This window comes from Ambystoma mexicanum, chromosome 1q (assembly GCF_040938575.1).
Source record: "Ambystoma mexicanum isolate Mex_15411 chromosome 1q, UKY_AmexF1_1, whole genome shotgun sequence".
In the NCBI taxonomy this organism is placed as follows: domain Eukaryota; kingdom Metazoa; phylum Chordata; class Amphibia; order Caudata; family Ambystomatidae; genus Ambystoma; species Ambystoma mexicanum.
Genome location: NC_090922.1, coordinates 261,743,490 through 261,769,985, shown reverse-complemented (window position 1 = coordinate 261,769,985; position 26,496 = coordinate 261,743,490). Strand labels below are relative to the sequence as shown.

General features: G+C 47.8%; 1 protein-coding gene across 2 annotated transcripts in view; it reads left to right on the top strand.

The window, feature by feature from the left end:
- Window positions 1-26,496, top strand: part of LOC138527316 (cytosolic phospholipase A2 gamma-like) — a 442,073-nt gene that overhangs the window by 341,960 nt on the left and 73,617 nt on the right. For both annotated transcript variants that reach the window (XM_069638380.1, XM_069638375.1), the window contains 2 exons: window positions 6,809-6,963; window positions 23,619-23,787. In XM_069638380.1, the coding sequence (XP_069494481.1) occupies window positions 6,809-6,963; window positions 23,619-23,787 (324 nt within the window). The remainder of the gene's footprint in view (window positions 1-6,808; window positions 6,964-23,618; window positions 23,788-26,496) is intronic.

The following is a 26,496-nucleotide window of genomic DNA, read 5'->3' as shown; positions in this document are numbered from 1 at the left end:
TCTTGACATCAGAGGATCGCTACCGCCGTTAACTGCACGAGCGGTGAGTTTCCGGACACCTTTTAGTCCTTAAAGTCTTTAGGTGCGAGGGCACGTTTATGTAGATCAGGGCTTGGTATAATGCTTTCTCCTATTTGTTTTGCAGGGCTCTGGAGATAGAAGATGGTGTGAAGAGAGCCGAAGCTGGAGCCAGAGCCTTGGAATGAAGCGCTTGGAAATGCGTGAGTAAATGCAAGCCCTCTAACTGTCTCTTTTCTCTTGCAGCTGCGGGTTCGTGCTGAAGAGATGCTGGAAAACGCCAGAGTATTTGCAGGCGTCCTATTATGGCGAGCGCGATGGGCGTAAGTAAATACCTGTCTAATGTCTCTCCTTTTGTCTTTCAGGTGCCGGGTTGCAGCGTTGGAGACATCCGGAATTCACAGAGTGCCGGTAAGAAATAACTATACTTTTGTTTTCACAGGCGGAGATGCAGGGTGATGAAATGGTCGCTGCCGATGGATCAGGTGAGTAATGCGCTTCGTACGAAGGTTGCCGTGCTAACCTGTAGTTTCTTATTTTGCAGGTGCTGCTGAAGACTGGATGCGGGGATGGTAAGTATTGTTCTTGCAGGTTCTGCTGAAGACTGGATGCAGGAATGGTAAGTATTGTTCTTGCAGGTTCAGGACCGGATAGAAGAAAAGCTGGAACAGACTCGGTGAGTGTTCTGCTGCAGATGCAGAATAACGCGAAGCACGTTTCATCAATCGGGTGTGGTTTAAATAGCCTTGGAGTGCTGAGGCGTCTTCCTCCACGGCCCCGCCTAGGTAAGAAAAGAGTTCCTATTCCAGAAGAGTTCCAGTGTTGTATCCAGGGAGTGGAGCTTGCCCCACCCAGGTAAGAAAGTAGTTCCGGCTTAATGAGGACTCCTATGCAGCTGGTAAGTAAGCAGCATGGTCTGCTGCAGGTAAATCCACCCAAGCATCTTCATATATATTATGAGCCCGGCGCTTCCAGTGCCGGGACCGATGACATTGATGAGCCTGGCACCACCGGCGCCAGGACAAGGTCCAAAAGGTCCCAGTGGGGACCGGCTGGTGCCTAGGATTAAGGTTAGGGGCCTGCTTCCAAGGACGTTGGGCTGGTCCTGGCTCCTTGGAAGCAGTGATCATGACATCTGCCCTGTTGGGTCCACTTTCTGCCAGTAAAGACTGCAGCTCAGTATGGTCAACAGGATCCAGATCCCCAACTAAAGTTATGTCTTCTTCCAGATATGACTCTTCAGAAGCTGGCTCAACCACACAGGGTTGTACCTCACACTCAGACTCAGCAGGTGGAGGAGTCACAGGTGTGACTTTGGACAACCTTGGGGATGTCCTTGTTGATAGCACAGGGGTGCTATCTGCTTTCTTCTTGGAGGTCTTGGGTTCCCCCTTTGCCTCTTTCTTTCCGGAAATAGCAGTGAGCAATTCCTGTAGACTGGGGGTGATAGTTTCCTCTATCAATTCCCCTGGAGAGCCTCTCAAGGTCCTCTCCCTAGCAGGCCTAGTGAGCTCATGTTTCCTTTTACTGGGAGGCCCAGCTGGAACCAAATAAAAGTAAATGGGGTCCAGCAGATTAAAGTTTGAGGCTACTAACTTAGCCTAAAACAGTACCAATGCTATTTTAATAGACTGCGGTAGGAAAAATACAGTAGATACTACTGCCACCAGCCAAATCTTAAATAAAGGGGAACTAAATAATGTTCCATGAGAAACAGACAAAAAGGGATAACTATTAACCCTTTCCAGTACTCTATGGAAGATAGTTTGTACTGGGTCTGTGAATTTAAAAAGACTAATACAGTCAATGGCAACTTTACATGTTCTGGGAGACAGTAGTCAGTCCCAGAAAATTGAGTTTAAAATGGGAAGTCTGAAAAAGACAACCCTGTGTCACTGCACTAAAGGTGCTGTGTGACACACAGTAAACAGTTGATGCCTATGGAGTAGGTGAGGCTCCACAGTCTATAAACACAAAAATGTAAAACACACAGCAAAACACATGTAAGAGTGGGAAAAAAGACTCACACTCTTACCAGGTGAAAAAGAAAATCCTAGAAATCCAGCATAGCTGCTGAGGGACTCAGTAGGTAAGGGAAATTAGCCATTCTGGAGAATTCTCCCTAACAATGCCACCACTCTATCCTTTTCTCACTGGCATGACATGTTTACTAGGCATCTATCACAGATGCCTAGTAAACATTGTAATTTCACAGTAAGAAATGGGTCGACTGGCTACATAAAAATGCCAGTCTAGCTACATAATAACACTTATCACAATGCTTTCTTTATTACAGATGACCTGTGATAAAGCAAACATGAGAAGTGTTATTGTGTGGCTAGACTGGCATTTTGGTGTAACCAGTGTAGCCATTTCTTACTGTGGCATGATATTGTTTACTAGGAATCTGTGATAGATGCCTTGTAAAATTGTCATGCTAGTGGGAACTGCTATTTTTTACGTTAGTTTCCCTGCAGAGCAAATATGCAGTGTGCTCATAGAGAAATTACACCACATTTTAAGTACTTTTATTTTCCTTATCAGTAAACCAAAGTCCAAAGATGCATGTGTTGCGGCTCCAGAACAACTGCATCTTAGAGAAACATGGTAGAGAAAAACAAAGGGTGGCAATGGAATCCAAAATGAAGATTAGCTTTAAAAACGTTTAGTCGAGCCTTCCAGTTCTGAATAAAACACAGATTCCATAATTAAGGTAAATTTATCACAGCCCCATGTCGATTTACCTTCACTGGTGAAGATCCTCACAAAAGGCCTACCCTAGCAGGAAGGGCTACATGGATATAAAAGCCCAGTACATCAGTCACGCGGTGTGTGTGTGTTTGGAGTAGAAGCTGGGGAGAGGAGCTGGGAGAAGGTTGGAGAGCAAGGAAAGGGTTTAGAGCAGGGTAGAGAGAGAAGACGTTTAGTGTAGGATATGGGGAGATACATTTGGAGGCGAGAGAGAGAAGAAGGGGTTTGGAGGTGGTAAGAGAGGATTGAGTCAAGTGGAGGTTGGAGACTAGAGGACAAGAAGGAACATCAGGAAGTAGAAAGGAGAGATTCTCAACAGGTGGAAGGATGAAAATATCAGGAGGTGGAAGGAGAAGAGAATCAGCATTTGCAGGAGAACATCAGGAGGTGGAAGAGGGACAGTATTAAGAGGTGGTTAAAGGTGAACAAGAGGAGGAGGGGGTGGGAGCACAACAGGAGAAGGTTAAAGTAAAAGATGAGGTGATATGGTAAAATCAAGAAGAAGATAATGGGCAGCAAAACCATCATCTTAGGAAGGTTTTAGAGGACAAGCTTTACCCAAGGCAGAAGTCTGGGCTTGGACTCCGATCTGAAGGGGTCAAGTTCATGGCTGGAAAAGGATTGAGCATATAGTATGATACATACAAGAATGAACAGCACAGCACTTGGAAGGTGGTAAAGAGGCTAAAAGTTAGGACCCTAATGCACCAAGAGACACTCTAACAAAAACACCACAGTGAAACTCAAGAGAAAAAGTTCCTTAACTGCAGACCAAACAGTGACTTAAACCCCAAGAAGATCAGAAGAGGAGAGACCCAGAGAAGATCAGAGGAGAAGAAATCATGAGAAGATCAGAGAAAAGCAGGATGTGGCAACACTTTAAAACTGCGACTAAGAATCCTAGGGAGGGAGGATCCTGGGAAAGACTGAAAAGAGGTTCACTAAGGCCTTAAGCACAAGTTGAGAAACTGGGCAAGACGTTCCCAAGAAGCCCAGAAATTAAGGGTGCAGGAAAACCCACGCACAGGAGCAAAAACTCCAGGTTATGAGGAGGGTTCCAAAGAGTGCAAGAACCTCTTTAAACCTGGATTTTGTGGGGCCAGATTACAATAAGACACATTAGGTTTTTTTGATTATCATTACAGTGCCTCATTTGTTGTTTTGGCCCCCTTGTGTTATAGTCCCACAAGTGAAGAAACATAGCTTAAATTGCATTCTGTCGTGGCCTGGTTATTTATCCCAGTCATGTGTGGTTGTGGGCCTTCATATGTTAATAAAACACTCTAACATGCAATTTCTGCAGTTTATGGGTACATACCAGGATACTTAACTCCTTATAAGGCACTTGCGGCGTTCATTGGGCTTCAATGGTCCTTGGTGCCATGCTTTTCATCACATTCCTTTAGTGATATATTTACCCCCAATATCTTTTCATAACTAAATAGCCATCCAAGTTATTTGTCTGTTTCACACATCATCCAATCCCACAAATCCCAAGTGCAATTTTTCCCACCTTCTCTAATCCCTATTGTAATGCTTTCTCCAACACGCTGTCTCCTGTGTCAATGGCATCCTTTTTTCCACCTGTCTGTCTTGCCATCCATTCCTGGTTACTTGCTTCCCTAATAAACATGGCTTGTGAAAATGCTAATATATTTTGGGGAGAGGCTTACTCACACTTTAATCTTCTGAGGTGATACAATGAGTACCATTAAACTGGGTAATAACAACAGCTATTTTTACAACAATTAAATGTGGGATGGAACAGGAATGAAGGCCTTTATAAAGCCTTGATATTATTCTTGTTATTATTAATATTTTTTGTAAGGTTCTCAGAGTGGACCTTAAGCATGTTTTATTTCAGGAAAACCTCGTCAGACTGAGACAGAGGACATCAGGCAATGCTTATACCTCCTTCATTTAACAACAATCACCTACTCCCTCAGCACACATACACACATGCACACACACACACAAATGCACACAGACACACAAACAATAACCTTAACAACAACAGCCATTAACCCAAGCAGACCCACACACCCACAAACTTACCATCCTTCCATAAACTGATCAATGGCCACAAACTACTTCATCCATTAATCTATCCACCAGCTAACTCATCCGTACAACTACACACTCACAGACCTATCCACCCAACCATTCATCCACTACCATCAGCGACACAAACTAATTTGCTCACATATTTCAAAAAAGGGTAGCAGGTGCTCCTCTCCAGAAAGAACATGGCGTGATTCCTGTTCTTGAGATGAGAGTTTACAGCACACACTTTTTGCTCACTGTACCTGTCACAGATGGGAAATACCCATTTGCATATCAGTCTTTGTCCCGCCCACATGGGCAGTCCAGCACCGAAATGCTATGGCAATTCCTCTCTGAACAAGAGTACCAACAGCAACCCCATACACGTGTTTCAGCCTTGAAGCTGTGCCTCTCTGAGCATACTGAGCAGGGAGTCCACGTCTGGTTGCCCCCAGGTAACTCAGGGTGACCAACCTCAAGTTCCTTGAAAATATTTCAAAAAAGGTAGCAGGCACTCCTCTCCAGAAAGAATATGGCATGATAACCTGTTCTGAGATGAGAGTTTGCAGCACACGCTTTTTGTTCACTGTACCTTTCACAGATGGGAAATCTCCATTTGCATATCAGTCTTTGTCCCGCCCACATGGGCAGTCCAGCACTGAAATGCTATGGCAATTCCTCTCTGAACAACCTCTATTATTCCTTCTCTTTTATACATTTTTTGTCTTCCCTTTTACCCAGTCTTCTTTTTTATTTTCTCTGTATTATTGTGTATAAATGTGTTCAGAGTTCTGCCCCTTTTATCTTTTGTCTCTGATCTCCAGTTACAGACTTGTTCGTTTACTTCACTCTCAATCTCCATTGTTCTTGTTCTTCCAGAACCCCTGTGTGCTCAATCCCCCTTACGCTCATTCTCACTTCTAGCTCTTAAGCAATGGAACATGCTGCTTTTGTCTATCAGGTCCTCCCCTTCTTTTTCGCTCTCTCCTACATGATTTGAATCTCACTTTCTATCCTCTTTGTCATAGTTCTCCCTTTTACTGTTTTTGTAACCCTCATCAATTCATTCATTGTTGTACTGCTGATTGATATTGGGGCAGCTCGTTGGTGAAGGCACTGCATAAATTAAATAAATACAAAAGCCTAACCATTGAATGGGCCACTGGAAAGCCTGACAATTCGAAATGCATCCATTCCTCCATGCATCATCCATCGAGCTGCACACATGCATGCACATCCATGTACCTATTAACCCCTCCCACGCCCACACACACTGCCATTCACCCAAGTGCCATTCTATCCAAACACAAGCACACCTATCTAACTGTGCAGGTTTAACTAACCCACCCAATCACTCAGAAATACGAATCCCCCTCATTCGATGCATGCACCCACTAACCCATTCATACCACCATGGGTGTAACATGCAGTCATACAACGGCTGAATAACCCCCGAGGACAAGCACACACACAAATAATATGCAAACCCATACATCCACACAACAAACTATCCAAATAAGCACAAATAAACAGGCCACCTCAAGTAAAGCAAGACACGCTTTAACTTACAGAAATGTCAGACTGATTGTTCTAATAAAACACTTATTTAGAAGGTTATAATAATTCAACAGATGCCAGGAAACATACGGCTAATTGAGATCTCAAACATGTATCACTTTTTAATCAAAAAATCAAAGAAAATTAGTTAAGTGCTTTATTTATTTGATATTATTTCATTTATTAACACATGATTGAATTGGAAAACAAATATTAACAATTTAACAAAACCTCAAAAACAGTGCACATATCATGAACATGCATTCAGTATTCGTGCAAATAACAGAGGTTCTCCAGCACAGGATATACGTTGCGTCATTTGCTCACTTGACAGATTTGCCGACGCCTTGTTTTGCACAAATGTCCATTAAATTCGAACCAGTGAGTTTGAATGTTTCTTCTGCAAAAAAAGTTCATACTGTATTTTCTTTTGTTTTAGGTGGCTCTTTCTCACGTGAAGACACTGAAGCCTCTAAAATGTACTTAGTCGACTCTGGCTTAGGAATGAATGTTCCCTTTCCAGAGGCTTTACGCCCTGAACGCATGCCAGAGGTCATCCTCTCCTGTGACTTCTTTCCCTTGGATCCTATGCAGGTAATTATAAAACTATCTCTTACAAGCAGATCTACTTCATAACGCATACCTCCCAACTCCCCATGACTTGAAAGGGGCCTAGATGCTCTGCAGCCCTCCTGGCAACAGGAACACTTACAAAGAAGAAGTCACATCTGCAGCAATATCTTGACTCAAATCCAGGGAATGCAGACATGCCTTGTCAGATATAAAAGAATTAGGAAATAAGCAGAGTAAAGCAAATCCTGCACTACAATAAATGAAAGAAAAAAAAGTAGCTCTGACAGAAAGATGGCCTAGGTTAAAGAACTAAATAGTCCAGAAAACCTCTAATGGAGCCTAAAGAGAAAGGAACTCAATTGCCAAAATATTTAAACATAGGTGATCACATACAGGAAAAAAAACTCGTAGTGACAGAAATTCTTCTGATACTTCATGCACTATCTCATCAAAAGGCCAGTTATTGTCAGACACAACTAAGGGGCCAATTCATAGAGTTCGGCGCACAAGTGGCGCACGCGGCTGGCGCACAGTGTGCGCGTGCGGTAGTCTGCGCCAGCCGCGTGCGCCGAAACACATTCAGGCGCACAGCGTATTCATGGATTCCAACATCCACAACCAGCGTTGTGGCGCAGAGTGGCGCAGCGACCCTGCAGCAGCGTCAGTTACGCCCCCAAGAACGCCCCTCGCGCAGGGAAAAGCCATCAAAATCCCCAATCCAGCGCAAAGGGCAGCAGCAAACGCAGAGCGGGGAGCGTGTATTTCAGGGGTGTGTGGGTGTTCCCACAGGCGATAGGCCTGGGTACGTGTATTACAGGGGTGCGCGAGAAAATCTACACGCGATTGGCCTGGGTACGTGGATTTCAGGGGTGCGCGAGAAATTCTACATGCGATTGGCCTGGGTACATGGATTACAGGGGTGCGCGAGAAATTCTACACGCGATTGGCCTGGGTACGTGTATTACAGGGGTGCGCGAGAAAATCTACACGCGATTGGCCTGGGTACGTGTATTACAGGGGTGCGCGAGAAAATCTACATGCGATTGGCCTGGGTACATGGATTTCAGGGGTGCGCGAGAAATTCTACACGCGATTGGCCTGGGTAAGTGTATTACAGGGGTGCGCGAGAAAATCTACACGCGATTGGGCTGGGTACGTGGATTTCAGGGGTGCGCGAGAAATTCTACACGCGATTGGCCTGGGTACGTGGATTACAGGGGTGCGCGAGAAATTCTACACGCGATTGGCCTGGGTACGTGTATTACAGGGGTGCGCGAGAAAATCTACACGCGATTGGCCTGGGTACGTGGATTTCAGGGGTGCGCAAGAAATTCTACACGCGATTGGCCTGGGTACGTGTATTACAGGGGTGCGCGAGAAAATCTACACGCGATTGGGCTGGGTACGTGGATTTCAGGGGTGCGCGAGAAATTCTACACGCGATTGGCCTGGGTACGTGGATTTCAGGGGTGCGCGAGAAAATCTACACGCGATTGGGCTGGGTACGTGGATATCAGGGGTGCGCGAGAAATTCTACACGCGATTGGCCTGGGTACGTGGATTTCAGGGGTGCGCGAGAAAATCTACACGCGATTGGCCTGGGTACGTGTATTACAGGGGTGCGCGAGAAAATCTACACACGATTGGCCTGGGTACGTGGATTTCAGGGGTGCGCGAGAAATTTTACACGCGATTGGCCTAGGTACGTGTATTACAGGGGTGCGCGAGAAAATCTACACGCGATTGGCTGGGTGGCTGGGTACGTGGATTTCAGGGGTGCGCGAGAAATGCTACACGCGATTGGCCTGGGTACATGTATTCCGGGGGTGCGCGAGAAATTCTACCCGCGATTGGCCTGGGTACGTGTATTACAGGGGTGCGCGAGAAATCCTACACGCGATTGGGCCTGTGCGAGTGGGGCAGTGTATTACGTGGGTGTGCGGGAAGTTGAAGAGGTGAATTGCCAGTGTGGGTCCTCCCAGGTCTCCCCTCTACCCCCTCCACGACCTCTGCAGGCAGCCCACACCACAGGGGACTACCCTGCACCCCTGGTCATGTCCCGCAGGCAGCCCATCCACCATGGGCATGCCCCCCAGCCAAGCCACATGTCCCCTTGCACCCCCACCCCCCAGCACCGTGGGGCACCTGCCAGCAGGCCCCCAACCATGTCCCACTCATGTCCCCTTGCACCCCCACCCCCCAGCACTGTGGGGCACCTGCCAGCAGGCCCCCAACCATGTCCCCTTGCACCCCCACCCCCCAGCAGGCCCCCACTCATGTCCCCCTGCACCCCCTCCCCCTAGCACTGTGGGGCACCTGCCAGCAGGCCCCCAACCATGTCCCCTTGCACCCCCACCCCCCAGCAGGCCCCCACTCATGTCCCCCTGCACCCCCACCCCCCAGCACTGTGGGGCACCTGCCAGCAGGCCCCCAACCATGTCCCACTCATGTCCCCTTGCACCCCCACCCCCCAGCAGGCCCCCACTCATGTCCCCTTGCACCCCCACCCCCCAGCACTGTGGGGCACCTGCCAGCAGGCCCCCAACCATGTCCCACTCATGTCCCCTTGCACCCCCACCCCTCCAGTCACCAGGGGCAGCCTCCACCAGGCCCCCACCCATGTCTCCCACCACCCCCACCCCTCCAGTCACCAGGGGCAGCCTCCACAAGGCCCCCACCCATGTCTCCCACCACCCCCACCCCCCAGCACTGTGGGGCACCTGCCAGCAGGCCCCCAACCATGTCTCCCAGCACCCCCACCCCCCAGTCACCAGGGGCAGCCTCCACAAGGCCCCCACCCATGTCTCCCACCACCCCCACCCCTCCAGTCACCAGGGGCAGCCTCCACAAGGCCCCCACCCATGTCTCCCACCACCCCCACCCCCAGTCACCAGGGGCAGCCTCCACAAGGCCCCCACCCATGTCTCCCACCACCCCCACCCCCAGTCACCAGGGGCAGCCTCCACAAGGCCTCCACCCATGTCTCCCACCACCCCCACCCCCCAGTCACCAGGGGCAGCCTCCACAAGGCCCCCACCCATGTCTCACACCACCCCCACCCCCCTGCAGGCCCCCACTCATGTCCCCCTGCCCCCAGGTCCTGACGAAACGCAATCATGGCAGTAATGGGCAGCATACCCAGCACAAACACCCAGCCAAGGATTGCATCCACCCACATAGTAGATGCAATTACATGATACAACCCCAATGGCAAGTATGTAAATGAACACATGTCCGTCACACACACATACACAATGGGTGCAAGTGAATGTCAAAACCCATATCATGACATGCATGAAACCAATGAGAAAATACCACAAATGTAAGTAATAAATATATGTATTAAAGATGAAAATGAAGTAAAGAAATAAAACACACAACAATGGGGATGACAAAACAAATGGTCCATGTCCGAGAACTAATAGAAAAAATCAAAAAACAAAGGAATCCAAAAACTAATGTAGTCCAAAGCAAAATAATGGGGGGAAAAAATAAGGAAAAACCATTGCCTCATGGTGAACACAAATATAAATCCAACAAATGTTTTCCAAACATCAAACTATGTACAAGAATATCCCAGGGTCCATGAGCCCAACACCATAAATGAAACCTACTACTACTAACTAATAAAAAAAATATATACAGAAAAGTGGCCATTGTCCGAGCGGTCCAAAAAATACTTAAAAAATAAAGGAAACCTAACACTAACTAACTAAAGAACTATATACAATGGCAGTGGGCAAGTCCTGCGGCTCACTCTGTGATGTTGCCGGCCAGGGCATCATCGAACTCCATGTCGATGTCCCGGAGGCGGGACTCTGTCCTGGCCCCGAGGTCTCGCAGGGACAACCCCGTGTCCACCTCAAACTCCCTGCGAGCTTCCTCGAGGCACTCAGCCCGCCTCAACGCCCGGCGCATGGAGAACTCCGCCCTGACCATGGTGAGCCGCTCCTCTTCCGCCCGCTGCCGCTCCGCACCTATCCGCTGGACCAACTGCTCCCACACGGAAGACACTGCCATCCCAGGGTTCTCCTGCCCTCCGGCCGATGCCTGCCCCTCTGATCTTGATGGCCCCGAGCCATGATGCCTCCCACGTCGAGCCTGCTGCTGCCTCCGACGCCACTGCCTCTGCCAGCACGACGAATCCAGGCTGATGGAATCCACCGATGCCGTCGTGCACGTGCCCTGCCAGATGATGCCGGCACATCCTCCATCTGCAGGGGGACAGTTGCTGGTGTGTCCACCCCTGCTGGACCTTCGACTCCCGACTGTGGCAGGGATGGGGTCCCCACCGAGCTGGCTGCGTTGGTCGGGGCAGGTCCACAGGGGGCCCTGGTGGCATCTGGGCCAGAAGACGGCATGGAGCACGACTGGCGCATAGCCTCCACAGAGGAGGAGAGGGTCGCCAGAAGGCCACACACATGTAGGAAACCCCCGACCATGGCGGCTCCCAAATGGTTCACGTACGCACGGTGCTCTTCGTGATGATGTGCATGCTCCTCCCGGGAAGCATGCACCTCATCACGAATGCCAGCCGTGCGCAACGCGACACCAATCAGGACCCTCTCCACACGGCCAGGGGTCCCCTCGTCCGCAGGTAGAGGAGTGTCAGATGACATGGACATCTCCCCTACCTGCGGACGGGCCTGGGATGGGGCATCCCTGCTGGTGCATGGTGGTGCAGTCACAGTGTCAGGGACAGTGACATGCACAGGCACCTCCACTGCGACCTGTGCTGCCTCCTGCCCCTGGCCCTGGACTGCACCACTTGCACCAGCGGGGATGCCCCCACCAGGCCCCATGTGTGGCTCAGTAGCGGCCTCCTCCCCCTCTGTGGAAACCACCAACCTGGATGTCTCCACGCCGTCTTCCGCCGGTGCAAGCCCCTGTGGGGGCTCACCCACCCCTTCCGCTGCAGCCGTGGCGGCATCCCCGCCGCTCTGCTCCACAGCGCCTTCTCCGCCCTCTTCTTCACTTGCCACTGTGTAGAGGGAGACATAGAACACAAGCATCAGGGTACTGTACAATGGTCCCCTAGACAGGAAGCAACAGCAGATGAGTGGCACTGTCATACATCACTTCCATCATGTCCCTCCACAACACATGGGTCAGTGCAGGCAAAACACATACAGTAACAGGCATGGCGCATGTCATGGACATTGGCATACATGACCAAGGAACTCATGATTCATACAATGTTGGTTTTAAACTCACATGCATCATGGGTCTTGCCATCACATGCACACACCTCACCGTAGTTCCATCCATCTGGCCTCGTACACCACAGACGCAGTGGATACAAGGATGACTAGGCTGCATCAGTGAATCTGAACATTGTCACAGACATGTGTCATGCATCCATGGCAGTTACAAGTCACAGACACGCAGGTCAGACACACACACATGGACACCATACGTGTACATGGGACCAGCACCCATCCCTCACCCCCACCCATGTCCAGGAACAGAGACTGCCATGCTTCCATGTGTCCATTCCGCACAGAGCCCCCCATGTTGCAATAGAACACATGCACCAACCATGTGGTTCACACATCACTGTACTCACATGCCTGACCATGATGTCCCTGCACACACACATACGTACATGGCCTATGTCACACATACAGGCAGGTAGCAGACAACCAGCACACTGCAACATGCCTTGTCTCACACAGTAATGCTTGGCCACTTACCGGCCAACTCCAGATGGGTCTGCCTCCGAAGGATATGGGCGTGGAGCGCTGGGTCTACGCGTTCCAGGACCCTCATCTGGATGTCACTCAGGCGTGCCCGGCCCCCCTCCGCGAGGCGCCGGGCCTTATTGAGGGTCCTGGACCTCAAGTCCTCCCAGCGCTTCTTGATGTGCTTGATGTCGCGGGTTGCCACCCCCTCCGCGTTGATGGCAACCACTACATCATCCCAGATCCTCTCCCGTCCTTCCTTGTTGGCGCGTGGTCTTCCGAAGAGGGCATCATAATGCCCAAGGACATGCTCCACCAGGACACCAACTTCCTTCTCACTGAAGCTGGTGGCCCTCTGCCTCTCTGGCTGGGGGTCGCCACTGGTCTCAGATGGTGCTTGCCCCGACATGGCGACCCCCGAGGCAGGCGTGGGTGGGCAACTGGGTCCTGGGGCTGGAGTGTGGAGCGATGGTATCCCAGTCGGGAGTCTACTGTTCCAGTAGGGGTGGACACAGCAACTGGACCCCTGCAGATGGCTGATGTGCAGGCACCAAATGGCAGGGCACGGTGGCAGCAGGCAGGCAGGCAGGCAGGCAGCAGCAGATGGCACGTGGGAGGCTGCTCGGGGCACTGGGGGGCAGTGATTCGGCCTTCTGGGCAGGAGCGTGGTCTTCCGTGTGTATTCGCGTGGCCAGCTTGATACGGAGTGATTTGGCACGTGAAAAATCTGCACGTCAGCGTGTAATTCGAGGAAAGGCCCTTAGCGCGTAAGCGCGTCTGCACGCATACGCATTTTCATTGGACCAAAGGCCCTCAGCGCGTGAGCGCGTCTGTGCCGTGTCGTGCGAGGGTGTATCCCTCATTGCACGTGATGACAGAACACACATGGATTTCAACCAATCGCGTGTGAAAGTTCACGGCACCCCGGAACACACGTACCCAGGCTAATCGCGTGTGGAACTACCCGCGCACCCGGAAAAACACGTACCCAGGCTAATCGCGTGTGGAACTACCCGCGCACCCGGAAACACACGTACCCAGGCTAATCGCGTGTGGAATTTCTCGCGCACCCCTGAAATCCACGTACCCAGGCCAATCGCATGTAGCATTTCTCGCGCACCCCTGAAATCCACGTACCCAGCCCAATTGCGTGTAGATTTTCTCGCGCACCCCTGTAATACACGTACCCAGGCCAATCGCGTGTAGAATTTCTCGCGCACCCCTGAAATCCACGTACCCCGCTCAATCGCGTATTTAACTTCCCGCGCGCCACTTTTTTGATGCGCTGGGACTCTACCGCCTGCCTTCGTGTGGCGGCCGTGTTTCAGCTTGTGCGTGTCTTTGGCTGTGCGTGGCTTTGCCCTATTCGATTCCATGAATACGTGTGGTTCGAGTGCGTGTGGGCGTTCCGTCTGCTTCCCTGCAGTACATCCCCAGTTACGCCCTTATTTTCGCGTGTTGTTCCCCATTCCGCGCGTTACGCCCAATGTCCCGCCCACTTTCTGGTGTGTGTGCTGAGGTTGTGCGCTTTCACTGTGCGCGTCGCGCACGCCTTTCGCGATGTTGCAGTGATTTGTGCGCCATGCACGGGTTTGGCGCACATCCCGCGGTGAACACGCGCATGGACTTCCATGAATCGCACGCGTGCGCGTGCGCCTGTTTTTTTCCGCTTGCGCATGCTTGCGCGAAGATTTTTGGCGCACGTTTGTTCCATGAATCGGCCCCTAAATGTCTATCCTTTGCAGAAGGTAGTAGCCTCCTTAAAAGCAATTCAAGTGAAATATCCCCTCACCTGCAAATGGCATTAGGTTCCATTCTCTCTAAACCTCCCATGGCTACTGAAATGCTTTCATATCTGTGCATTGAACCATGAGGTCGCTGTAGTCCATAACCTTACACCAGTCCGGATCAAGGTCATACCCTTTGTGAAGAAACTGCAGAATATAACAATCCTCACATTCTTTGCACCTCAGCAATTAGGACATGCCTTAAAAGTGTACTGTTGGTGATTGATAGCTCTTGGTTTCCGAGCAAACCTAATACTTATATTTGTCTTACAAAGGTCAGGTTCCAGGACAGTCCTAATTGCAGAAGGCCAAGCCTCTCACTTTCCAAACTGGCAGATGAAATCTGTACGTGGATATTAAGGGAACTTTGTGAGTGTGGGGCCCAGTAGTAGACTGCTCCCAGGCCTGGAGTCAAGTTACAAAATAGGGCATATTATGACATTTTATTTCACAATGATGATGCCAACCATGCCAGTGATTCCCTTTCTGCCTATTCTTGCCAATAACCTGCTATTCAGGGAAAAAAGAGAATGCATATGAGAGACACTTTGGCCGAAGACATGTTAGGACATCCACCACAGCCCACCAATTCTTGTCTGGAAATCTGCACAAAATAATAGAAGCAAGCCATTGCCCCTATCCACATAAATAAACATACAACTTGCATAATCGTGTAACTATCTCTCTCTTGGGACATCCAAAATGGTAGAATGTCCAAAGGTTCACTTTTGAAATGGAGATGGACTTAAATAAGACGGCAAAAGATGCATCTTCCCGAGCTCAATATCTTCAATTTTAAACTGTTGACTGTCCACTTCCAGAAGTTGATCATTTTGAAAGTCGATACATTTTTTATATTGTAATTGGGTATTATTGGTTTGGGGTTTTATGATTATGGGGGCAGGGCCCATATACCTTTTCCCCCTCTCAAAGATCCCCATCTCCTACCCACTCAGTATCCTTTTTCCAAAATGATTAACTTGCCCCATTGTCATATACTTGCGTGCCCCTTGAAGAAACCTTGTACGTTTTGGGTTCCCTGAGGTGGTTTTTGGTGAATCGCCAAAAGGTGCCCCTCTCCTGTTGGTTGTCACACAACAAATTCAGAATTTACCCTCTCCAGGAAGATTCCCCTAGTATAGCCCATGTGCTGAGAAAGGAGGATTGGTATCCCATAGTGCACCATTCCAAAGAAAGTTGTGCTAGGCTGCTGAAACTCTGAGAATAACAGCTTTGGAGAAGGTTTGCAAAGAATACTGTTGGCACTGTCATTCGACTGATTTATCTAGTCTTAATTTGCTGATTTGTTCGCAGAGTGTGATTCCTCACGCATTGCTCCTTGGCAGTGTGAGCCCATGAGTGGATCGAAGAATGGAACCCAATTCAAAGTAGGCATCTGTGAAGATGAGAAAACAAACTGGGAATACCTGCAAAACGCAAACCAGATCTTAGAGATTGAGTACATTTGAGGGAGAAACTAACAGAAGAAACACGGTACCACTAGGCCACAGTGATTGAGCCTGGCCACAAGGTTTAGAAAAGCAAATGTGAATCCTCAACAGTGGGAGCAGGGTCATTATCCAATTGATTCATTACATAACACACAACACGTGATTACACCTAGGGATAAGGAACACACACGTAGGCAAAGGGTGGCACCATGAAGCCCAAACCAGTCACCAGACCCAGGGCTGATATGGAACTGGACCCTCAATCTGATTTCTTCTTGATAAAATGAGTGCCAAACCCACAAAATACCAAGAGGCACAAATCTCTGGGATAGGAGAGAGCTAGGATGGTTTGTGCGGTTGCAGTGCGGGGCGCTGGAGAAACAGTGGGGTGGAACTGGAGGTGGATAACCCAGCAGGCTGCAATCTGAGTAAGTCAAGACTTACAGGAGAGAGTAGAGCAGGTAGTGTCCTGGGGACCAAGAGCCAGAGGATACTGAAAATTAGCAGAAGGAGAATAGCCTGTGGTATGCTCTAGCCCAGATCATGGCAGGGCGCTGCATAACTACCAAAGATTAAAGAAAGGTATCAACCTTGAGAATGTGCTAAGAGCCTGAAAAGTGCTCAAGGTCAGGAGAAAAATGTTGACTCATGGGTTTATAATTTCTTCAGTCTGTGGCTGGTAGGTGGGGTGGGATTTCCTACCCAGGGAGACCCCTAAGGCAAGAGAGGTACAATGGTATGGTCTTGCCCGGTAGTAGATTCAGGAGACCCCTACACAAGATGGGGCAACTGTCTTGCTCTGGAAGGACAGTGCCATTGCTACAGGTCACTGAGGGGTGTTATAGGGGGTGGCCAAGGCCAAGTAAAGAAGTATGCTTGCAGATTTTAAAAACCCAATAACTGAGGGTGTGCTGAGGGATGCATTCCTGGGTGCAAAAACCCTTGAAGTCTAGGGGTGTGACTTGGGTATTGTATATTGGACAAAGGACAATAAGTCCCTTTTCAATTAAAGTAATTATTCCACTGCCCAAACACTGTAAAGAGATAGCTTTTCCTTTATAATTGTTAGATATACACCTAGGTCTTGTAGGAGTTTCTCTTGTCCTATCCTGTACTAGTACTCAGATAAGGGGAACCCGGAAATGAGTTTGGGGAAACGAGACTAGGCTTAACCGAGGTATAGAATCAGGGAAGATGATCACAATATGATTCTGGGTCTTGTGATCGAACCAAAATGTACCAAGTACCGCTAGATAGGCCACGCTTTGTTGACTAACATCCCCTTTTTTGTTGCAGATTCTCCACTCTGCCAAGTAGACAGTCCCTAGTTTCTTGTACCCCCTTTTCCCCAACTGACCTGACTGTTGTTCATGTACGAATAAAAGCTACTGCCTTTTCAAGTTGCACAAGTGTGGCAGTGATCTTTTCCTCCTTTCTCATGACAGATCCAAGAACAGTTTGTCACAGCGACCTTTGACCAGGTCGACCTATTGCAGTCTCACCTGAGGCAGTCTCACTATTGAATGTCGACTGAATGTGCATTTCCCATCCATGATATGTCCTGCTGACAAAGCCACAAGGTTATGTCCAAGCGAATATATAATATAGGATGCCGGTAAGATAGCTCAGCAGGTTGAGCGTTTGCTGCTGTGATCTGCTGATCGCACATTTGAATTCTGGCAAGGCCAACTCAGCCTTTCATCCTTCCGAGGCCGATAAATGAGTACCAATTCAGTTGGGTGATATTGTATTTAAATATGTGCTCTGTAAAGCGCTTTGCATTAAGGCGCTATATAAATAAACACATCATTATCATTATAAGATGTCAGATCCTGGAGGGAGTCAAAATTATTTTGTATGTTCTATTTGGTGTCTATACCGTCTATTAACACAGACACACCACCCCTGAGGCAAGGGAGTTCTAGAAGGTTAATTTGAAATGAGGTTTATGTGACTCCAGTTGTTAGATTCTAATACTTCCCTGTGGGACCAACACACTTGCAGTGACTGACCACTCAGCACCTGTACATAGGTAGAGGCACACATATTCAAAATGTCTTGGTCCAGTAGGAACGGTGGCAAGACTCTACTCCGGTTATACAGTGGCCTCCAGAATTGACGTCCTTATTCACAGTTATTCTCACCAGCATCACATCTTGAATCACTGGAAAGAAGGGTTCCAACGCTGTAAAAGAGACCTGCATACAGAAGCCACGTGGAATGCGGCACAGGGAGCCACACCCATAGATGGTGGATGTCTCCTTTGACTTTGGAGTGAATCCCTGTCTGACAAATCTTTTTCTACACCTATACCTGGATAGACACTGGATAGACCCTCTCAGACATTGCATTTACTGGAAGCTTATCTACTCTCAGGTTGTTACTAAATCTAGCCCCAGATACTTCTAAGTCCCAGCACTGTTCAACATGAGTTATTTCTGAATGTATCAAGACTCTGTGAAGATGTATTTAGTGCCACAGGTCTTCTGCAGACCGCCCCAGTAGACGGGTTCCATCATGCATCATTGCTCCCTTGCTGTGAGGCATCCTCTCCAATGGCACTATACTTATTGTTTGGGGGTGATGTGAAGCTTAAGGTAAGCACTGTATTTTACTTTTTTTTTTTACTGCACCTTCCTAATGATGTGATATGAACCGAGGCAGCGGGCACTCCCTGTCCGTAATGGCCAGCCACCCAAGCTAAGGGAATGCATGAAATGAGGGCACCTTAATGCAAGCAGCAGAGCTGTTCCCGAAAGGGTCGGACCATTGCCAAGGTAGATTTCACAATTACCACCCAAGAAACTACACTGCAAAATCAAACCTTTCTTTGATAACTTTGATAATGCGTTGCCGCTTCAGTAAGAGGGAGTCAAATTACATTGTTGATTATGGTGATGTAATCAGTACGAATGGACTCCCAATCACTGAAAAAAGTTTCAGAATCAAAAGGTGAGTTTCTGTTTTTAAATTAATTTCATTTAGCCTTTACCACCTGCGTGTCCTTTTCACGGGCGCTGAATGCAGGGTAGATACAAAGGGTGAGCATTCAGAGAGAATGAGGCACAGGGAGATGGGTGCCCAGCGGTTAAGAATCTTAGAGCGTGGGCTTGTACCTCTGAAGCTTCCTGACTGACTGTGCACCCAGACAAGGTCTTAAAAGGGATGTGAAGATACATGTCCTGCAGAATGAGGTGAAGCAAAGACTACCACCACTAGTAAAGCCAATGTTGCATCTTTCAAGCTGCTGAATGTGACATCTGTTGGGAATTTGACTAAAAGCTCAATCTTAAGCAGGGTATCGTGACACTATCTTTCACCTTTTGGATTGCCATCAAAAGAGTCTGAAAGTCCCCCAGAAGAGACTGTCAAGTTAGTTGTTCCGTATGTACTCCTTAGTGCAGCCTTGACTTTCTTACATATCTAATGAACTTGATCCATTAGTGGGCTTCCATGCAAAGTTGTGCAGCATATGATCCACCGGCAGCTGTGCAGATCATTCTAACTCAACCTTCTCCAGGTGATTAATCATGACCATCAACTGAGACAATCCAAAAGTCTAAAACTGCCTAATGATGCATCATTTCAATGTGTTGTTAACTTACATTCGTAGCAGCACGCTGCAGCGGGCGGCAGGCAGCCTCAGGCAGGGTAGCAATTGGCAGGCCAATTTGCAACATTTGTTGCTTTATTGACTTCCTGGGTGGCGCCGGCACCCTTGGCGCCAGACAGGCCCATGGGTGCATGTGCCCTCCTCCAGGCCATGCGTGCACACACAGAAGTGCACTGCTACCCTGACACGGATTGGGATTGGGGGCTGCTGCCGTTGGCAACGGCGTTGCAGTTGAAAAACCCTCTTTTTGCAAAAGAGGAGTGGGTTGTGCAACGTGCGGTGCAACCGTGTGCGCAGGTAAGTGTGTGGGGCGGGGAGGCAGGGAGGCGTGCGGGCAGGCTGAACTACTTTCCCGGCGCCCGGCAGTCATTAAGTTGAAAAGTGGCAGGAGGGAAAGGTAGAAAGCATTGATTCGAGGGGGATGGACGGTGACTGATGGTCATGGACTGCAGACACGTGCATTTTCTTTCCGGACTGTGATTTCCTCTCCGGCCCACCATCTCTTTCCATCTCTGCCACTCATATTTATTTTCCTTTAAATTCCCTTCTTTTATCCGCTTTACTATCGCCTCCTCCTCTCTCTCGCCCATGGGCTATCTGCACTAGTGCGTTGTGTAATATCACATACATTTCATTACTGATCGTGGAGAGACGTTATGCAGTCATAAGCTATTTTGTATATGTCATATTACATATGATACGATAGGTTATTTATAACGCGCTTAAATACTCAGAGGTTTCTAAGCACCGACACAGAGATCGAACCTGTGTTTGCTCGGTGTCATTTTGCTTCCAAGGCGAGCACTTTGCCCCTCTTCCCAAGACATAGGTTCTTATTGCATGCATTCTGTGATCAATTGGGGGTCTCCGTGCACTATCAGAACGGAGTGCCATGGAAAAAAATAATTGCGCTTTTTGGCCAATAGTGTGCTGTTTGTAGTAAATGATATGCATTCAGTGTATGGAGAGCTGACACCCACCTTGAAAACATAATGAGTGATTAGATTTTTGGAAAACCAGATGTGGATACACTTAATACACAATAAAACGATATACAGAAATTCCAGTGGGAAGCCCCTAAGTAGATTCAGAAAAGAAAGTGTGTAAGAGCTCCAGAAACAGGTTTAGCCATACTGCACACCAGTCTGGGGTCCTCTGCACCCTAAACTCTTGTATGCTTAGCCCTAGCACCATCACGTTGCCCCACAGATCATGAAGGTTAGTGTCGAAGAGTGACTGGCCGACCGGCTTATTGGCACCTCAACACTGTACAAAGTACTCAACCTGTGACAAAATCTCCTGAAATTATCACCACTTAATTGGTTGCAATGATGACGAGTACAACGACGACAACTCTGTCGATAACATTCACAACTCAGTGTCATAAATTGTGAAAACAGCAGCGACCCGGTGCTAATATCTCTCAAGTGGTTCCCTGTAAGCTAGTCTACTTCCTCGACACTATCACTCTGCGGGGACCCTATGCCTCTCACCGCTCCTCACCCACCTCACACTACTGTACCCGTGCGGTATACCAAGCATCGACTCACGCTCAACAAACTCAGCCTCCTCTTGATCCTCAGACGTCACACTCGGCCAACATGCCAGTCAATTGATTATGCTCAAGCATGAGCGAGCCTTGGGCGGGGGACTTTGGTATGGCAGTTTGTGAGGTCACAGTTACTGTAAGCTACTTGGGGGGGTCATCTGTCCGAGATGCAGCAAAGCAGGTGGGTGTGAAAGGGCAGGTAGATTTTTTCGCAGACGCAGATAATTGTATGAAATGATTTCTACTCTGATTTCTCCAGTTGTTTCATTTCCGCACCACAACCTGTTGCATTGTGTTGGTGATAGTCCAGAATATCATCGGGGTCTCTCTTATTCCAAGCCCCTCAGCTCTTCTTTCTTTCTTTCTTTCTTTCTTTCTTTCTTTCTTTCTTTCTTTCTTTCTTTCTTTCTTTCTTTCTTTCTTTCTTTCTTTCTTTCTTTCTTTCTTTCTTTCTTTCTTCCCCTCCTCCCTTTGTCCCCTTTGTGTTGCTGCTGTACATAGCTGGGTTTTCATCATGGGGGTCGGTGGTCATAGTGGGGGTTCTATTAAGTCACCAACTTTACCCACTCCAAGGAAAATAAGACCACGCAGGCTGGGTTGGGTTGGGCCGGGATTTAAATGTATCTGGGTGCCGATGAAAAGTGAGCCACAATTGCAAAATTTCTTTTAGATACTTTTGGGGGCAGACTTTTGGAGTGCTATTTACCTAGGGGGGGGGGGCGTTGTGACATATTGTGCATTTTAAAGTATATTTAAACAGCCCCGTTTTTGCCCCCCCCAAAACTTCACAGTAAGATGCTAAGCCAGCGCTTTTGGCCAATTATTGACCAATAGGCCAATTTGAGCCTCCGAAGACAGGTTTGGCCCCAAAAGTGCTGTACCCACAAGTAGTGGTGCCTGCATTGGCCCGTTGATGCTGGTCTAACCAGTGGCCACCAAGCTCGCAAAGGCAGCCCTTGTCCCCAGGATTTACCCCAGATAATAGTGGTCCCCACGGATAGATAGCAGTGGCCCTCAGATCCTGCAGTGTGCCAGTACGGACAGTTTGAAACTGCATTCAGGCAAGGCCTTCCCTGTGGGCAGGTGACAGAAAAACCATTTACTTGAGCAGCAACAGCTGTGTTTTCACAGTTAGAATTCTTCTGTACAGCACTTGAATTACAATGTAATGAAACTAGCTTCATTTATATAGCAATTATTTATTCATATTGAGGAGGGGTTTTGTCGCACAACAGAGGTGTAGTTTGGGAGTGACGTGAGCAAGTCGGGGGAGGAGGGGTGCATTCTGATGAATGGGGGGGAGTGCCAACGATGCTTCCCGCCTGGGGTGCAATCTGGTGTAAAATCGACCCTGGACGTGGTGCATATCACTGCTGAGAGTGACCTTCCACTATTGTGTTGCATCCACTTTACAGAGCTGGCAAATGCTGTTCTCTTGTATGGTCCGGACAAAGTCTCAGCAGGACCATAGGCTCTATACCGAGACTTTCCATGCACATCTGAAGCTTGAGCTGCTCCTCCTCCAGTGTAATGCATAAGTGCCACATATCACTACCCACTGTAGCATCCTGCTGCAGATTAACCTCCTACCCCAAGCTTTGTGACCAACCGTGCCTAGCTACTGCTACAAACCTGCAGTTTATCTACCACATTTTACACCACTGACCTCGGCCTAAATGCAGAAGGACTGCAATGCTCCCTCCAAAGACAGCTGCTTAGTTAAAATGCTCTCTCAATCCCCGGAGGGAAAGAGATAAACATTGGCCCCACTGGCATTCAGCAACACAGCATTCTGCTGCAGTGCTCACAGGAAGCTCTTCTTAGAAGCACAATGAGGCCACCGATAGTGGCAGAGGGGTGTTCTACAATAGCATTCACATTACATCACTTTACATTACATAAAACAGCAATCCATCTCCCATGCATGCTTGCCAATAGAAAATAACGAATATGGCAACCAGAGGGGGAGGGGGAGGTGGGGCGCAGTGGCTAATTGAAGACAAGTGCAAATCAGAAATCATGATGAGAATGTATTCCATTTGATACCTCCTAGTGAAAGAGGTTCAATGCCAGGGAGAACTGTTTGTCAATAAGAGTGCCTGTATCAAGAACACATCTGGAAACTGTGACTGAAGATGGAGAAGCGAAGAGGAAGCCATAATATTTATAATGGGATAAGCATAACTCGGATCAGAGAAGGACAGCATTCCTGCTGCATGGGTTCATATATTTCTGAGAAATAACTCCTTTGTGGTTTTCTTTAACTAATGTGCTCTTCTTTACTGCTATGTTCCCGCGTCCTGTGCCACGCAACTATGTTGTTCTTTTTGACCTGACCATCTTCCACTGCATTTGCCTTTTTGTGCTTGTATCCTTAGAAACTGTCTCCATCTTCTCTGACTACTGTCCCATCTGTTCTTTATTAATTTCTAATCCCACTGTTCTGCTCCTTGTGCTAACCACTCCACACAATGCTCTTCACTCTAACATCCTCACATGAGTGGGTTTTCATTTCCATGGACATCCCTGCCACTCATTGACTTTCTGTTTGGTCTACAGACATTACTAACCAACCAATCTCTCATGCTCCTTTAGGGACCACGGAGGGCCGCAGAATACGCCATTGCCAACAACATCCCATTCCCCCCTGTGAATATTCCTTCAGATGAAGAAATGAACCCTTCTAAAGGTTGCTACGCATTTAAAGGGCCAAACGGACCAACCATTTTGCACTTTCCACTATTTAATAAGGAGAATAGCGGAGGTGAGTACTTGTTTTGCTGTGAAAGCATGATAGAGCAAAGGAAAAAGCAATAACATTTGTTTAATTTAGTCAGGGCTCCAACATGAACAGTTTCTTACTTATGGTCAACACTTCAGGTGGTATGAAGAGTGTGGATGTCTGTAGTTTTTGGAGGCAGATGGCATTGATTGTGAGTCGTCAATGATGACATTTCAGGATTTATTTCAAGAACCAGCTACAATTTGTCCATGGAATGAGAAAGTGATTCATCATTCTGCAGAGCTCATGCTCAACCAAGGGTACTCTGGGCTTTTCCGGTATTCCCTTTTTGTTTCTAGGTGTAGTGGCCAGGTAATATGGCAAAGTATGCATTTAGTTCTTGAACAGGGGTCTGCAAACTTTGGCGCTCCAGATGTTTTAGAGTACAACTCCAATCAGACGCAGCCAGCGTAGTTAATGGTGAGGGAATAAGAAAACTATAGCCCACAACTTCTGTCTGGAGAGCTGCAGGTTGCAGATTCATGCTCTAGAGGGAAAAGAAGCAAATTTAAAGAATCCGGTTTCTCTAGGGACCAGCTGATAGGTGTGCTACTGCATTGATGCTGAAAAGTAACATCTCCCCTACAGTAATATGTTGAAGAGAGAGGTCTCCTCTTTGGTCTAGTGGTATCTAGAGAAACCCAGTGAATCTCTGTCACCAAAAAGCTTCTCCTCTGCCAATGGATAAGGTGGATATTTAGATGCAAAGGCAATCCACTTTCTCAATTGGTTTAACATTCAGCGCTGAAAAAGGAGCAACTTGCATTATTTACTACCCAATCCTAAAGGTTGCAGTTCTGGATCATTATGTCTTCACCCCAATTACAATCTTCCTTCTCTGGCTGGGGTGATTGAGATGTTCTTCCTACCATTTGTGGAGCTTTAGATTTCCTGGTCACTTTTCCAAACTCACTGATGATCCTTGGCCACTCCATAATCCATGTGCCTGGTGAATTCTCTTCCTTGCAATCTTGAGTCCTCCCGCATTAGCTCTATTACACCAGAAGATTCTGGCACCTTGTCATGCTTGGTAGAAGGAGCCCACAAGGTCTCCAAGAGCGCTTTCTAGTTCTCCTTGCTCTCCAATGCCTCTTCCTTCCTTCCAACGAAAGTGTGCTCTACCGACTCCTATACAGGCTCAAAAGCAGTTTCACCAGAGTGGCTTAGTTGTAATTTCAATGTGTTGACAATGTGTGCCACAAGATGTGGAAGGAACGTTCACAGAAAATACATCACATCACCCATCACAAAACCTCCCAAAAAGTACAAGCATGTAAATGCAGAAGAAAGAGGACTGCCATTGCATAGCAAATAAAGAAATTAGCATACCAGGCCAGCATGATGACAGGTGTAAAATGAAAATAGTTAAGGATCTGAACCCAACATAATACAAAATTGGATACTAAGCAAATAACACCAGCGAGACGTAACCAGTTGTTTGTTTCCTTCACCGTCATAGAACAGTGTACTTGATGAGTCAATCGTTTCCAGTTTAACCGCTAAATCGAGTATACCATCCTATGTCAAAGCTGTGGCAACATGATTCCCAACCCAGTGGGTGGAACAACATCCTGAAGATGTACTATTTCACTGAAATTGAGACGACTCACAATGGGTCTGACACTAAGCATTCCCCAGATCAACAAAAGCCAGAAGGGCCTTGTCATTCCAACAGATCTTTGTCAGGCTTGCACACTTTAGTGGAATGGTTAACTCCAGATTTGGAAAAGAGGTGAAAGCAAAAGCTAAAAAACTGAGGAAGAATAACATTTTTTGTTACTTGTTCTTGAATTTGAAAGGTTTCATACTGGCTAGCCACTTGGGGGGTGAAACCTTTCACCTTACAGGATCCAATACAGTAATGGATGCTTTCATCATGCTTTGGAACTGGCAAAAGGGAGGTTTTCCAGTTACCACAAGTTGGTTAATGATGCCAGAGTCCATAAAATCCAAAGCCTGCCAAGAAATAATCCTCCTATTCAGATGCAATGAATGGTGTTTCCAGAAGTTGTGGTTCATTTATTTTTTTCTGGAGCATCATCTGAAACGCCCTACAATAGTCATGCTCCTCCTGTTGAGTCTGAATATCACTTTGTGTTATCTTCCAACTTGTCCTGTCAAATCTAGCAAATTGCTAAATTATCATTTGAGCATTCAGATGTTATGAGTATGATTGGACTAAAAAATAGTTATCTGCCTCCCACCTCTTCAGTAGGTGTTCATGATACATTTGCTAAACTTGGGGCTTCTTTTGACAGTCCAGTAAAGCAATTCAATATGTGATCTTGCTCACTCGTTCACATCATCCTTTTCCATTTGCCTAGCAGTTTATTTTCCGTTGACAGAAGGAGAATTAAGACTTATCACACGGGAAACTACCAACAAAGGGAGATGTACAGTAACATTATGTAAAGTGGACTTCCATAGCACACTTCTGCCATTTTGGCAGCATTGTTGTGCATGGTTGTGCAAGAAGAAAGAGGGGTTAGTGAGGTAGAGGGATTTGCAGTTGTGAGCCAGTGTTGTCGACAATTGCAGGACAGAAGTACCCGAGTCCAGCCTGCAGTTAGATTGTGGCAGTGACCCTAGAATATGTGTTCGATGTAGAGAGGAACATCCAAAATCTATCACATGATAGTGCTGGGGGAGTAAAGGAGCCATGGGTGGGGAGGGAGTGGGGTATTCAATAGA